At 32.1% G+C, this 15,410-nt stretch overlaps 1 protein-coding gene across 1 annotated transcript; it reads right to left on the bottom strand.

The window, feature by feature from the left end:
- Positions 1 to 242: 242 nt before the first annotated feature.
- On the bottom strand, positions 243 to 3,053 carry LOC134697809 (sushi, von Willebrand factor type A, EGF and pentraxin domain-containing protein 1-like). Its single transcript, XM_063560096.1, has 4 exons — positions 3,044 to 3,053; positions 2,459 to 2,650; positions 1,559 to 1,747; positions 243 to 594 (listed from the first exon to the last, which is right to left on the bottom strand). Exons 1-4 carry the CDS (start codon positions 3,051 to 3,053, stop codon positions 284 to 286), a joined length of 702 nt encoding a protein of 233 aa, XP_063416166.1. The 3' UTR covers positions 243 to 283.
- Positions 3,054 to 15,410: the final 12,357 nt, after the last annotated feature.

Below are 15,410 nucleotides of genomic sequence, written 5' to 3'. Positions count from 1 at the left end.
GCGAGAACAATCATGGCATGAATTTGAACACAAAATGTAAATAGTACCTTTATCGTTAGTTATCAAAGGTATCAGGCTCATAATTTGATACGCCAGACACGCTTTTCGTCTGCTTAAGACTCATCAGTGACGCTCAGATCAAAATTGTTTAGAAGCTAATTGATCAAAATATATGATATAAAATTGTCGGCTTTATTTAATAAGATTAATATGTTCTTCGTAGCATTTGCTTCCACTGCTGACCTTCAACACTTCAATATAATGGATTTTCTTATGTTTTTTTTTATCCCCTAACTCGAAGAACAATATTTCTTAGATTTGTAAAAAACTGTATGATTTGTCTTTTTAAAATGAAATAGTCAGAAGCTACGACTGCTGCGACTATAAGTGTGATGACAAAAATACCGAACGCACCAATCGACTTTGCAGCTGGGCGATCATCCTTTGCACTTTTTCTTTTTCTAACATATGTTGATGTCGAATTTTTCTGCACTGCCAAATCTTTTTCAGTTTCACCTTTAATCTTCTGAACAACTTCATCAGTAACATTTTCATAACGAGGTTTTCCAACTTTCCGACATGGACACTTGCATGCTACGAAATAAAAAAAACAGTTATAAAGTGAGAGGTTAAGCTAGCTATAAAACAAGGTGTAATCCACAATGTTCTACATTTGAAAATTCCTATACCAAGTCAGGAATATGACAGTTGTTGTCCATTCGTTTGCTATGTTATGTAGTTTGATTTTGCCATTTGATTAGGGACTTTACGGTTGAATTTTTCTCGGAGTTCAGTATTTTTTGGGTTTAACGTTTTGCTATTTTCCATTTTTAAATCCATGCATATTTTCATGATTTTATAATTTGACTACTATCATTAACCATGATTTTATAATTCGACTACTATCATTAACCATGAATTTAAAATTATGAAACAGTAACAAGTCACTGTAAGGGGTTTCAAAAATGAGCCAACAACGTATCGTGTCTCAAAAAAACCTGTTTTCACACCGCTCTGATTCTGTACTAGATTTAATTAATTACTGGTTTTCATTTTTTGAAAATTAAAACGTTTACGCGCAGGGTATTACCAGATTTCACTCAATATGTCTACTGTCAATTGTATGTAACATCTGTTAAATGTCTGGTCTATGAGTCTCTATGAGCCCCATAGGGTAACAAAAACGCAGAAAATTAGATGTAACACTTGCATGATGATTCGCCGTTGTCGAAGCCTTAAATCAAATTTTACTGAATCAAAATTTCTAAGACTGTTGACAATATATAAGGAAAATTATGCTGCAATTTATATTTGAATTACGTCATATCTATAAAGTTTCTAAAAAAGTCTTGTTTCATTGATAGATGATGTCTTGATTAGAGCATCGCTGACGAAGCTGATTAAATACAGGATTTGTATACGTCTGATATGTTCCAAATTTTGAACCTGGTAATTCTAGTGAGTAATTTAGCTGCGCATTCATGTCTTTTGTGACTACATGCAGAGACCCCCCTAATATTGAAGCTAGAACTATCCTTTATGAGGATAATAAACATACTTTTGCACTCAAAATTAATTTGAGACCATGTAGATTTCGCAAGACATTCAATACGACCATCCCCAGACATGGTGTAGAAAATTCTACACCTAAATTCATATGATACACCAAAGGCTTTTGAAGATTGATCTGTGAAACCTCTAACCATTGCATGAGGAGCGTGTACAGCTGTTCTAGGATCTGGACAGTCTAAAAATATTTATAGTAACAGGTATCAATACAAAACTTATATTGCTGCATCCGGGTTTCTTGTATCATCAATGTATGTACTTTATCTATTAGTGTGTATCAGGAAGTAAGGATATAGTGCCTCTCTTATCGTCACATCCAGCAATGATTGGAGCAGAATCTGCTTAACTTTTCGGAGAACATAAGTTCACTATCGATGTTCTGTTTTGTAAGTGTTAAGAAACTATCAATGAAGTAGTGTGCACTTGGTTTGTCTGATCGTCAATTCGCATTTATTGTTTTCATGTCAGTTTCTCTTCAATTTTTAAGTCTTTATTTTTTCGTTGTATCTTCTGCCTCATTTTTGATTTGGAGTTTAATCAGAGAGCGCACATCTTTAACTCAAAACTTCAATGTATACTTTATTTTTGATTGACATTCAAACTTAGTCAAAGTGTAGTGTTTACAATGCTGTTGTTTAAATTTTCATCGTTTTTCTCAAATGGTGGTGTCAAGTGGTGTAGTTGTGTAATATCATGTAAAGAAACAATGCACACTTTGCGTTTGTTGCGGGATTTCAATTTATATTAATAGGACTGTTGGAGGTCAAAAATGGATCAGAATTGGGTCTTTCCTTTTTCCAAGTACGTTTTTATTACAACTTAATAATCTGTAGTGAATAATCAGAGTAATTTTGTGTATAAGATTTAATATTTTTAAGGTGATAAATACCTGGTATGCACGTGATTTGTTTTGACCAATTACCACTCCTTTCACATGTTATTTCTCCATAGCTATACTTTGGGGTTAAGGTGGTTCCAGATTTACATTGTAATTGTATTGTCACCCCATACTGAAACAGCTTTCCTTCCTTATAGTTTACAATGTACGAGTTTTCAGTTGTTAACCTTGGACCAATGCAACCTGAATTAACATGAAGAAACTTGTAAAATATTATAAACAAAATGAAAGATTTTAATGTGTAGTTATTTAACAAAAACAGAAGTAAAGGCAAACAACAATCCGTCTTAAGTAATTTCTGTTTCTTGCTATGTTGGTTCTAGTTCTAAAGCAAATATATATGACGGATACTGAGCCTCGCAAAAATATAAGTAAATGGAATAATGGTGTTAGTGTTGTCAGTCCTTTATAAGCATTTGTTGATATTGGTAGCTAAAATACATATTTCATAGTACAAAATTGTTAATACATTTCTAAAACAGCTTATCTATTTCCATACACATACAATGATTTACAATTACAAACCATGGGCTTTTATCATCTGTACAAGGACATCATTCGTAAATATAACTCAACCTGCAGACATGTTATACGTTCAGGTATATCATTTCCAATCTTTATGGTAATATTCGTTACAAAGCAAAACGCTGACCTCGACTCAAATTTTTATATTTATAAACTATAGTTTTGCTATATCTTTTGACATCGGACTCGGACTTCTCTTGAACTGAATTTTAATGTGCGTATTGTTAACATGTTTAACCCCGGCGCAATTTTGCGCCTGTGCCAAGTCAGGAGCCTCTGGCTTTTGTTAGTTTTGTATGATTTTTAATTTTAGTTTCTTGTGTATTATTCGGAGTTTAGTATGACGTCCATTATCACTGTACATTTACTATAGCTAGTATGCATATTTTTAGGGGCCAGCTGAAGGACACCTACGGGTGCGGGAATTCTCGCTACATTGAAGACCCATTGGTTGCCTTCGGCTGTTGTCTGCTCTATGGTCGGGTGGTTGTCGCTTTGACACATTCACGACTTCCATTCTCAATTTTATACTGTTTGGAAAGTATATCAATTCTTTGGATAAGACCTCATCACTGTACACTGTCAAGTTAACGCTGAGAATATTGACTCAACGGTAAGGTTTTAAAATGCTCTTGACAGAATTGCGACAAAATTGACGTTATCAATACACCCTTTAACATACGAAATATTTATAAGAAACAAAAAAAACCATGAATACTTTCATTGACACTCCAAACAACACAGTTGGAAAGCACAAATAATTGCAGAATCGTAGACCATTGCTAATTATCTTTCAAATCTGCTTTGGCCATTTAGTCGTCCTTATGATAGGAAAATCAAATCTTCCTGTTGCAAAGATTTGAAAGTGTTTTAGGATAATGTATACGCAATGCCGGTATGAATGCTAATTCTGAATCTTGAATATAATAAAGTAATTTCTGTAGGGAAAAACATATATAAATATCCTGTTGGCGAAAATGAAAATAGTTGTATTACCTTCTGCGCATGTAAAGATATCTTCCTGCCATTTCGAATTGTTTTGACAAATTATAACATCATTACCAACTAATGCGTAACCGTTACCACAGCGCAAGGTCACATTTCCTCCAACTGCCCATGACGAATTTTGTTCGATGAAGGAGTTGTTATAAACATTAACAGGGTCTGTACAATCTGGAAAAAAAATGATGCGTGTGAGATTCTTTTGTGCTGCCATTTACTCTGTAAGATTAAAACCATATAAACATGGTTCACTTAATTACGGGCAACTAACGTTATATGATTTTATTTTCAAACATTTGCCTGCGAATTGAATCTAGTTGTTTTTGTCTTTTTTGATTACTGAGTAAATCTTTAATGCACTTGTTTTAAATGTTGGGCAGTCTTACAGGATATCAAGACTTCGTAATTTAATGATAATTAATCATTCAATTTTGGTTGTAACGCGTCTTCTGATTGGCTGACGTTATTTTGTTATCATCCCATAGACATAATTTAGTCATGTGACATTACGTCATCAACGTTTTTGCATGGTTTTCTACGGTTTAAAATGGAATTAAGAATTAAATTATAAGAAATGACTGTAATATTTTTTCGGTCTATTCGAAATAACGTAAAAAATATGGTGCACACTGTTTAATAACCCGCTACGCCCGTTATTCAGTGTGCACCAAATTTTTTATGTTATTTCTTCGTAGACAGAAAAAATATTACAGTCATTCCTTGAATAGCAATACGAAATGAAATACGTGTAGCTGACCGTGTTTAGTTTTAATAGTATCGCCAGAAAATAATATACATGTAAGTAGGGAAAAAATACAAGAACTATAACTCTCTATTCAAATGGCTTCATAAATGATGGGAAGACAATTACATGCTACTTATTTTTATAAATATTGACTCAACGGTAAGGTTTTAAAATGCTCCTGACAGAACATTGCGCCAAAATTAACGTTATCAATACACCATGTAATATACAAAATATTTATAAGGACAAACATTAATATAAATATTGTCATTGACACTCCAATCAAAACAGTTGGAAGGCCCAATCCATTGCAGAATTATCTTCCTAATCTGCTGAAAAGTCCTCCTTTAGAAAGGCAAATCAAATCTTCGTGTTGCAAAGATTTGAAAATGTATAAAACAAATGTATACGCAATGCCGGTATAAATGACAATTACCGATTCTTAAATATAATAAAATAATTTCTGTAAGAAAACAAATATGTTATTATTCAGTTGTCAAAAACGAAAATAGCTGTATTATTTACCTTCTGCGCATGTAAAGATATCTTCCTGCCATTTGGAATTGTTTTGACAAATTATAACATCATTGCCAACTAATGTGTAACCAACGTCACAACGCATGGTCACATTTCCTCCAGCTGCCCATGACGAATTTTGTTCGATGAAGGAGTTTTTATAAACAGTAACAGGGTCTGTACAATCTGGAAAAAAAGAAAAATGACCATATAAACATGGTTCACTTTGATAATTACGGGCAACTAACGTTATATGATTTTATTTTCAAACATATGCCTTCGAATTTATTCTAGTTGTTTTTGTCATTTTTGATTACTGAGTAAATCTTTAATGCACTTGTTTTAAATGTTGGACAGTCTTACAGGATATCAAGACTTCGCAATTTAATGATAATTAATAATTCAAATTTGGTTGTAACACGTCTTCTGATTGGCTGACGTTATTTTGTTATCATCCCATAGACATAATTTAGACATGTGACAGTATGTCATCAACGTTTTTGCATGGTTTTCTACGGTTTAAATTGGAATTAAGAATTAAATTATAAGAAATGAATGTAATATTTTTTCGGTCTATTCGAAATAACGTAAAAAATGTGGTGCACACTGTTAAATAACCCGCTACACGTGTTATTCAGTGTGCACCAAATTTTTTATGTTATTTCTTCATAGAAAGAAAAAATATTACAGTCATTCCTGAAATAGCAATACGAAAATGAAATACGTGTAGCTGATCGTGTTTAGTATTTAATAGTATCGCCAGAAAATAATAAACATGTACGTAGGGAAAAATACAACAACTATAACTCTCTATTTAAATGGCTTCATAAATGATGGGAAGACAATTACATGCTACTTATTTTGATAAATATTGACTCAACGATAAGGTTTTAAAATGCTGTTGACAGAACATTGCGCCAAAATTAACGTTATCAATACACCCTGTAACATACACAATACTTATTAGAAACAAACATGAATATAAATATTGTCATTGACACTACAAAGAAATCAGTTGGAAGGCACAATCCATTGCAGAATTATCTTCCTAATCTTTTTAAAATTCCTCCTTTTGATAGGCAAATCAAGTCTCCGTGTTGCAAAGATTTGAAAATATATTAAGCAAATGTTTACGCAATGCCGGTATAAATGACAATTACCGATTCTTTAATATAATAAAATAATTTCTGTAAGAAAACAAATATGTAATTATCCTGTTGTCAAAAACGAAAATAGCTGTATAATTTACCTTCTGCGCATGTAAAAATATCTTCCTGCCATTTGGAATTGTTTTGACAAATTATAACAGCATTGCCAACTAATGTGAAACCAACGTCACAGCGCAATGTCACATTTCCTCCAGCTGCCCATGACGAATTTTGTTCGATGAAGGAGTTCGTATAAACAGTAACAGGGTCTGTACAATCTGGAAAAAAAGAAAAATGATGCGTGTGAGATTCTTTCGTGCTGCCATTTACTCTGTAAGATTTCAACCATATAAACATGGTTCACTTTGATAATTACGGGCAACTAACGTTATATGATTTTATTTTCAAACATTTGCCTTCGAATTGAATCTAGTTGTTTTTGTCTTTTTTTATTACTGAGTAAATCTTTAATGCACTTGTTTTAAATGTTGGACAGTCTTACAGGATAACAAGACTTCGCAATTTAATGATAATTTATAATTCAATTTTGGTTGTAACACGTCGTCTGATTGGCTGACGTTATTTGGTTATCATCCCATAGACATAATATAGTCATGTGACATTACGTCATCAACGTTTTTGCATGGTTTTCTACGGTTTAAAATGGAATTAAGAATTAAATTTCAAAAAAGGACTGTAATATTTTTCGGTCTATTCGAAATAACGTAAAAAATGTGTTGCACACTGTTAAATAACCCGCTACGCGCGTTATTCAGTGTGCACCAAATTTTTTATGTTATTTCTTCATAGACAGAAAAATATTACAGTCATTCTTGAAATAGCAATACGAAATGAAATACGTGTAGCTGACCATGTTTTGTTTTTAAAAGTATCGTCAGAAAATAATATACATGTAAGTAGGGAAAAAATACAACAACTTTAAATCTCTATTCAAATGGCTTCATAAATGATGGGAAAACAATAACATGCTACTTATTTTGATAAATATTGACTCAACAGTAAGGTTTTAAAATGCTCTTGACAATACATTGCGCCAACATAAACGTTATCAGTACACCCTATAACATACAAAATATTTATAAGAAACAAACAGTAATATATTTTTTTTCCTTGACACTCCAAACAAAACAGTGGGAAGGCACAATCCATTGCATAATTATCTTCCTAATCTGCTTAAAAGTCCTCCTTTTGATAGGCAAGTCAAGTCGTCGTGTTGCAAAGATTTGAAAATGTATTAAGGAAATGTATACGCAATGCCGGTATAAATGACAATTACCGATTCATAAATATAATATAATAATTTCTCTAAGAAAACAAATATGTAATTTTCCTGTTGTCAAAAACGAAAATAGCTGTATTATTTACCTTCTGCGCATGTAAAGATATCTTCCTGCCATTTGAAATTGTTTTGACAAATTATAACATCATTGCCAACTAATGTGTAACCAACGACACAGCGCATGGTCACATTTCCTCCAGCAGCCCATGATGTATTGTGTTCGATAACAGAGTTGTTATAAACAGTAACAGGGTCTATGCAATCTGTGAATTAAAGTATGATGTATGTTAGTTTGTAAATTTCTAACAATGCTTTGTAAGGTTGACTTATTTACAAAACGGTTCACTTAAATGTATTAAAACATTACTTCAATTGATTGTGCTTAAAATCATACAATTACTTGAAATGATATACAATTTACCGTGTCGCTGTATGAATGGTATAAACTTACTTATAAGTGATCATACACATACTATATACATCATCTTACGGTAGTCGGAGAACGGACCTCGTACTAATTTACAAATGTCCGATCACTGTCCAAGATTAGGGGATTGTTGAGGTTTAGTACACATATCCAAACCCGTCACACTCGATAAGTTACTATCCAACGTCAGGAGCCTGTTGTTTCGTCGTAGTCATTATTTCATTGCCTTTCATATTTGTTGATTGTTTTGACATGACATAGTCCTTTAATTATTTGGTTTTATTTGTGTCATGACGATGATATTTATATCTGATTGAAGGTTTGCAAATTATTCGAGGTTGTACGATTCATTATCCTCGGACTTCTTTTAATTTGTAAAAAAACTCTGCGTATTGCTGTGTGTTTGTTTATTTTAAATTACTTAGACAAAGAAATAAACAAAATTCTTTATAAAAAAAAAAACACATACATTGGTAAATACATAATGGGTGAGGGCAGAAGTTACACCACGAATTAATTTTTCAATACACATCGTAAATACACTTAAAGATCTTAGTATATGTAAGGGATATAAGCCGATAACAGTCCATTCTGTAAAATATTGGACAGGTCTGAGGCCGCAGGCCGAAGACCTGTTCAATATTTTACAGCATGGACTTTTAGAGGCTTATATCTTACTTAAAACATTGTTTAACACGTCGATAAAAGTTAAAATAAAAGAAAAGCCAGCAAAGATTTATTTTCATCAAGTATGAAAATTGTTTTATGAATAAACTTTCTTTATATTAAAATATATCCTACATATTGGCCCCTTTAAACAATAACTAAACTTAAAACAAATAGACAAAAAGAAAGTACAGCTGAAGGTAAACAACATGTATTGCTACATGAAGAATAAGACACAGGGTATGTGTATCATGATTTTTACGTGCGCAAGGACTACTCACATTTTTTTGTTCATAGTTTTCGTGAATACCATTACATACGGTTTGTGTTTCAAAATGTGAAAAAAAAGTGATGAAAGTATATTTTAAATGCAAAAACGAAGAAAAAGATGTCGTTGCATGTATTAGTGATTGTGTTGTTTCAAACTTTGGATTAAAATCAAATGTGTAATTGGAATCTATTCAGATACAGTATTCAGTGTGGATTACAAAGAGGATATAGACAAAGCAGCTAACAATGGTTAGTTGTATATATATTATATTTCAAAATGTAGTCCTCCTCTGTTAGTTTCTTGTTTCTTCTTGGGCTTTATTTTTACTAAGTGAATGAGAAAAGAAAAGAAATAGGATATGAAAACAGGTTCTTGTCGAACCATATTGAGTGCACCGCAGTCGATTTTATTACAAATACATATTAATTAATATGAACAAATGAAGAAAAAGCAACATGCAATCAGTAATATTCTTTTATTGGAATTTTCAAGAGACTGTACCCAAACGGTACCACCTGAATACATCCCCCCTATTCTGGTTTTTCTTTCTTTCTGCAAGGTCGTGTCGCTCTTTTTTCGTTTATTTGTTTATTGAGTCCTTTGTGTTTTATAAATGTTACCGAAATATATTCTTGTCTCGATTTTCTTTTGAAAAAAAAATCTCTCATAAAACGATCACTGCAAAAAAAGTGCGAATCGGAAACACGATTGGTTTGTGTGACAGATAAAATGCGGTAATGTGTTCCTTTATTCTTCTTTCCATATATATTCATCGTGGTTCATGAGCAAAGTGTAGCATTATATTCATATTTAAGCAATAATATCAGACTTAAAAAAAACAATACTTCTTAATCAATTTAGAAACTTGAATATTATTAAAACTATTATAGTCCCCTAGTTCATGGAGGAAGTTCAAGATTCGCACTTTCTACACAGGATAAGGTTTAGTTTGTTCATGGCCCTTGTATTGTAGCATGATCTGTCAAATTTAAAAATAATTACTTCATTGCTTTATTCATTTTTAATTGTAGTTGCAACTGATGTTAGGAAGAATAAGAGCAACCCCAGAGGTCAATTTTGATAGCCTAAAGACGGATGAGGATAACTCTTTTGAAAAAAGAAATAAATTCATAAAATCCAAAGAACAAGACTTTCAACGAGCATAATCAACGTATTGAATTAGTCTTAAAAGAGACAACCCCAAAACATGAGAAAATGGCTGTGATATAAGTATTGGATGTGTTAAAAATCAATTTGAAAGTGATTTCTTTTCCTCAAGAAACCGTTTTGATGAGTGACAAAGTTATTGTATTGGAAAGTGACTTTAATAAAATGTTTTATTTAATTGTCATTTGTTCTTTGGTTGTATTTAATGTTTACAAGATGAAAACAATCGGGGTAATTAATAGGTTTTTTATTTCAGTGATTTAACTATCATTTACCTGTAAGAATCAGTTATGCTACCTTTAGCTGTCTAATATTTTTAAGAAAGAGTAGGGCTATTCTTTAAAATATTGGACAGCTAAAGGTGACATAATGGTTTCTTACAGGTAAATGATAGTCCAATCACTGAAATAAAGAACAGGTAAAACAATAGAATGACGTCACAACAATGTTTTAACGTTAAATGACCAATTTCTAACACAAACCATTCTAACTGGTGTCATATCATATTTAAATCCTGAATAAAAAATCAATAACTTTGAAGTTCATCAAGACATAATAGATATTTTTCGTTACAGTTAAATTATAACCGGATTGTGATTTTTGGTGAATAACTGCTCTCAGACAAAGAAAATTATATTACCATTTGCGCAAATCACGACACCTAGGTACGCGACGCTACTGATCGTATCATTAAACAGTAGTTATTTTGTAATTTGCTTATAAGGAAAAAGACAAGATCAAAACTTATTACCATTTGCGCAGATCAAGACACCTCTTTGCCACTCGGAATTGTATTGACATAATATTACACCATTGCCAACTAATTTGTAACTTTCATTACAGGCCATAGTCACATTTCCTCCGACAGCCCATGACGCATTATGTTGGATGTAAGAGTTTGTATAAAAGGTCGCAGGGTCTGTGCAATCTGTAAAATAAATTTAAAAAACAACGCATGATAGTATCTTTTTTTGCTTCACTTTTCCTACCACATCTAAATCGGTTTAACTTGTCAATTTTATTTAGACATAATGTAATTGTACATAATAGTAAAAATGCAATAACAAAAGTATCAGGTGTACTCTTAGCAATTTGATACCATATTTGATTTGAAACCATATACATATTAGGTGTACTTCCTATACTGATTTCCGTTTATAAGTTTTTTTCTTCTTCTAAATATCAACTTGAAAGAAGTTGTGCAGAATCACTTTATTTTTAGGCATCGGGTAATCGTATCAAATAGCAAAAACACAATAATAAAAGTATCAGGTGTACTCTTAGCAATTTGATACCATATTTGTTTTGAAACCATATACTTATTAGGTGTACTTCCTATATAGATTTCGTTACAGATTGTTTTTCTAAATATCCACTTTAAAAAAAAACTGCAGATTTTATCTCTTAATCAAATAAAAACATTACTAAGCATAAGTTTTATCCTGTATAGTACAGCTTATAAAAATATAACCGTCACTGGAAGTTAACCAATCAAATTATCAACCCCTTTTCCTTGTATACAATCTTTAGTAACCATGTTTGAACATCAAGATTCAAGATTTTTAAATAAAAACACCAAATAAAAAATAATGGTGCTTTGAAACACCAAAGATATATTATAAGGATTCAGAAATGTTTTACTGCAATGAAATTTAGGGTTAATTTCCTACAACTGCCAAATTCAACAGACATAGTCAAAATACTTAATTTGTAATTACTGCAATGTATTTCAGTTGCCTTATGTGGGTTTTTTTTTCAGAAAGAAGTCGTAACTTTTGTGGGAATAAACAGTGCTTACTCTCTCGCCGGGAAATTCGTGATTTCAATCAGGTGGTTGTCAAGCTGGAAATACTCTAGTTTTGGGGTGTGAAATATACAGTCGTCTTAAATGCAAGTTTCGCTATATAGATGATATCCTTTCACATAGTAATTTAATGTTTGGTGATCTTTTCAAATATGAAATTGAAATAGTTGATACCGAAAAGATAAAATGAAGTCTTATAATTGGTTTCTTACATTAAAATCTAAATAATAAAGTAATGTTTTGTAAATATGCTATTCTTCTTTGCGAACATAAATACTGCTGTATTACCTTCTACTCATGAAAATTTATCTGGTTGCTAATAAGAATTGTTTTTATTCTATAGCTAGTCACCACTTCAGTTTGTTCATGTATATCTATTATATGTATATAGTCATTTCATGAAATTTACTATTTGCAAAACTATATATTATTCTTGATAATAATGTATTTTGGCCAAGACGGGTAACCCTGGCTTTACAACTTTTTGTAACTTTTGGCCCCGGTGATCTTCAACTTTGTAGTTGTTATGGCTTTCAAACTTTTTACATCTGAGCAAAGTTTTGTGTGGACGTAGCGCGCGTTTAAAAATATTTTTCAACCTGTTATCTTTTGATGGCAATTATTTGTTTGTTTCTCTGTCTTATATTTCCTTCCATTTATCTGTTTATTTATTGTAACCCTATTGTGTTATGTTGTCATTTTAATGGTATAAATAACACTGCCATTGAAAACTTAAATAAACGGTATGAATTATAAATTTAATTTTTAGATTATCGTACAAAATTGCCAAAATAACATTCCGGAAATATCAGGTTTACTTATAGCATTATATCATATCTGCGTCAACATTTGTTTTAAAAAGTCAATTAATACATTATACAAATACTTGCATGCTAGAACAAAAGATTGCATTTACAAACATCATTGTCAACATACAAAAAACCCACATATAATGCACAATTTTGATCTGTTACACGTATCTCTTCATCATGTCAAGTAGCACTGCAACATGATAGACACATATGTAGACATAATAGTGACAACAATAGCAGCGAGGTTTGATATCATCAGTAGGAAGAAGAAAAAGGTAAAGAAGAACATCACTTTCGTTAACATTGTGAAGACTAACGAGAAAATGGAGAGCACACATGCAGTCCATGTTTTCCTAGCTACAGCAACAGACTAGCAGTTTCCTGCAGATTTCCAGTAACGTAAGGGGTTTCGAGCAGAAATAGTGGCAACATCGCTGGGATCAGGTATGGTATTATGGTCAAAGGGAACTAGACAGATAGTCTTGCAGGAACTGACAGTCCCTCGGGAAAAAAACTTAAGAATTGATAAAGCACACGAAAAGAAGAAGGCAAACTAATAACAACTTGTAACAGATTGCTAACAACGGCGATAGAGGAAGTGGTGCTTTGCTATTGACGCACGGTACAGGGGCTTAGCGGAACCGACAGTTTGGTATGCTCTCAAGACATTAGGAGTAGTAGATGCTGAGAGGAAGAAACTTATTTCAAAAGTGTGTAGACAAGCTGAAGTGTCATCGCAGTGAATATGGAGGAAGAGTGATGAGATCTGGAAAAAAGGCAATGAGAGATATGTGATTTTTAAAGACATTTAGTGCAAATAATGTTCTTATGACAGAAAAGACTTTATATCAGCTCTGATGAAAACATTATTCAGTGTACGTGACAGTGCAGCAGTAACATCAGCTGACATATTAGGAGCAATGTAAGTTATCCAGATTTAGGTTCAGACTAATCACCTGAGCCGGCTCACCTCTGAAGGTTGTTGTAAATAAGAGCTGAAACAGCCCAGGAAAGCGGACCCTTACCGATGGTGCCACTGAATCAGCATTATTACGATGATAACAAAGTAAAACAATATTGATAGGTAAAGACACATGTTTTGCATGTTCCATCTCTACAAGCAAAATCAAGCAACAAACCAACTTTAATGTCAGTATGTCATTAATTTATTTACCACTGAACTCAAATGAAGAATTAAAAGTACTAAAATTACCTTTTTGACAAATAAAATTAGGTCTCCAAATACCATTTGCCTCGCATGTAATTGATTCTACATCTTCTTTTGGTGTATATCCCCAATCACAATATAGGCCGCCAAGTTTTGAGGTTACATGCGTATTCCTTTGTGAGATATTGTGTACTCCACCATTTTTTATATTTGGTGCATAGCATTCTAAAATATAGAGCACTCATAGTTTCCAAATATGAAGATATGTTAGTCTTTAATTGCCTATTTGTTTCTTTGATCATTAAAAATCGGATGTCATACTAAGTTAAATGATTTTTCATTTATTTTGTTTCAACAAGGACTAACGCTAGAACAGAAAAAAAAAGAGAAACTAGGTTGATAAAATTTTCTGTTAGATAATCTATAACATATAAAGATGCACAGTTATTTCAAATTCCACTCAATCCTTTTTAACAAGTAAATAAAAAACACACAGGGGTATGCCTTATCCTTTTGTCTTTTTCCCCTTGGATTTAGTTACCTGGGAGAGTAAAAGCACAGTCTTCGTCATAATTTCCGTCTAAGTCATAGTCTGCTATATACCGTTCACTATTCAACAAATGCATTTCTGGAACTAGAAGTAAAGTAAGAAAATCTCAATAACAATGTAATAGCAATGTAAAAAGCAATTAGGTACAATTCATTTTTCGATTTCTTTTACGGTTACGGAGGAAATGTACAAACAACAAAACAGTGTTTAGGGAGATAACTCTTACCATAAAATGTCTTCGACTAAACATGTTGAAATTAGTAAGCTCAATAACTGTTTGAAATCTTGATACTCAGCCCCGTATCTATAACCTCTATCGGGACATACTTCTATGCATCACTTAATATATTCATTCTTTGTGTTGATCATGTTGATATCGGACTAAAAAACTTATATGAAAGAAAGGAATCTATTTTAAAATTCTAGTGTTAGGCACAAAGTCAAATCATAAAGAATTGTGCAAACAAAACAATGCATGTTCTGGTCCATCAATAGTTAAACATGTGTTCTCGATGTATACATGTATGAGGTTTTGATCAAATTCAAGCCCTGTGGATTTCAACAGCCTTTTTTTTTGTATAAAAAAGGGACAGACAAATAAATACCGACATTCCGAAACAAATTAGGACTTAAGATAATACTTTTCCGTGTAGGCCTGATTTAAAGTTAATCAATATGTTAGATAATTGCCGGAAAGTAAGTGGTAACAAATTGATTTAAGCAAATTATAAAATCTTGGAAGGGAAATAGTAAAATACATACTAAACTGTGCAATGAATATAATATTTTGATATTTACCAAAGTTGTAGCCAGCCAGCGTACAAATGTCCTCATGTATTAGA

The sequence above is a fragment of the Mytilus trossulus genome, chromosome 14 (genome assembly GCF_036588685.1).
Source record: "Mytilus trossulus isolate FHL-02 chromosome 14, PNRI_Mtr1.1.1.hap1, whole genome shotgun sequence".
NCBI lineage: Eukaryota > Metazoa > Mollusca > Bivalvia > Mytilida > Mytilidae > Mytilus > Mytilus trossulus.
The sequence above is the reverse complement of the archived record's forward strand: the minus strand, read 5'-3'. Positions and strand labels throughout refer to the sequence as shown.

Excerpts from the sequence above, each read along its gene's own strand:
- LOC134697809 (XM_063560096.1), bottom strand. Across the intron at positions 1,748-2,458 it reads ACAAATCACGTGCATACCAG|ACTGTCCAGATCCTAGAACA; the intron begins GTATTTATCACC and ends AAATATTTTTAG. Across the intron at positions 595-1,558 it reads AATTAATTTTGAGTGCAAAA|CATGCAAGTGTCCATGTCGG; the intron begins GTATGTTTATTA and ends TTTATTTCGTAG.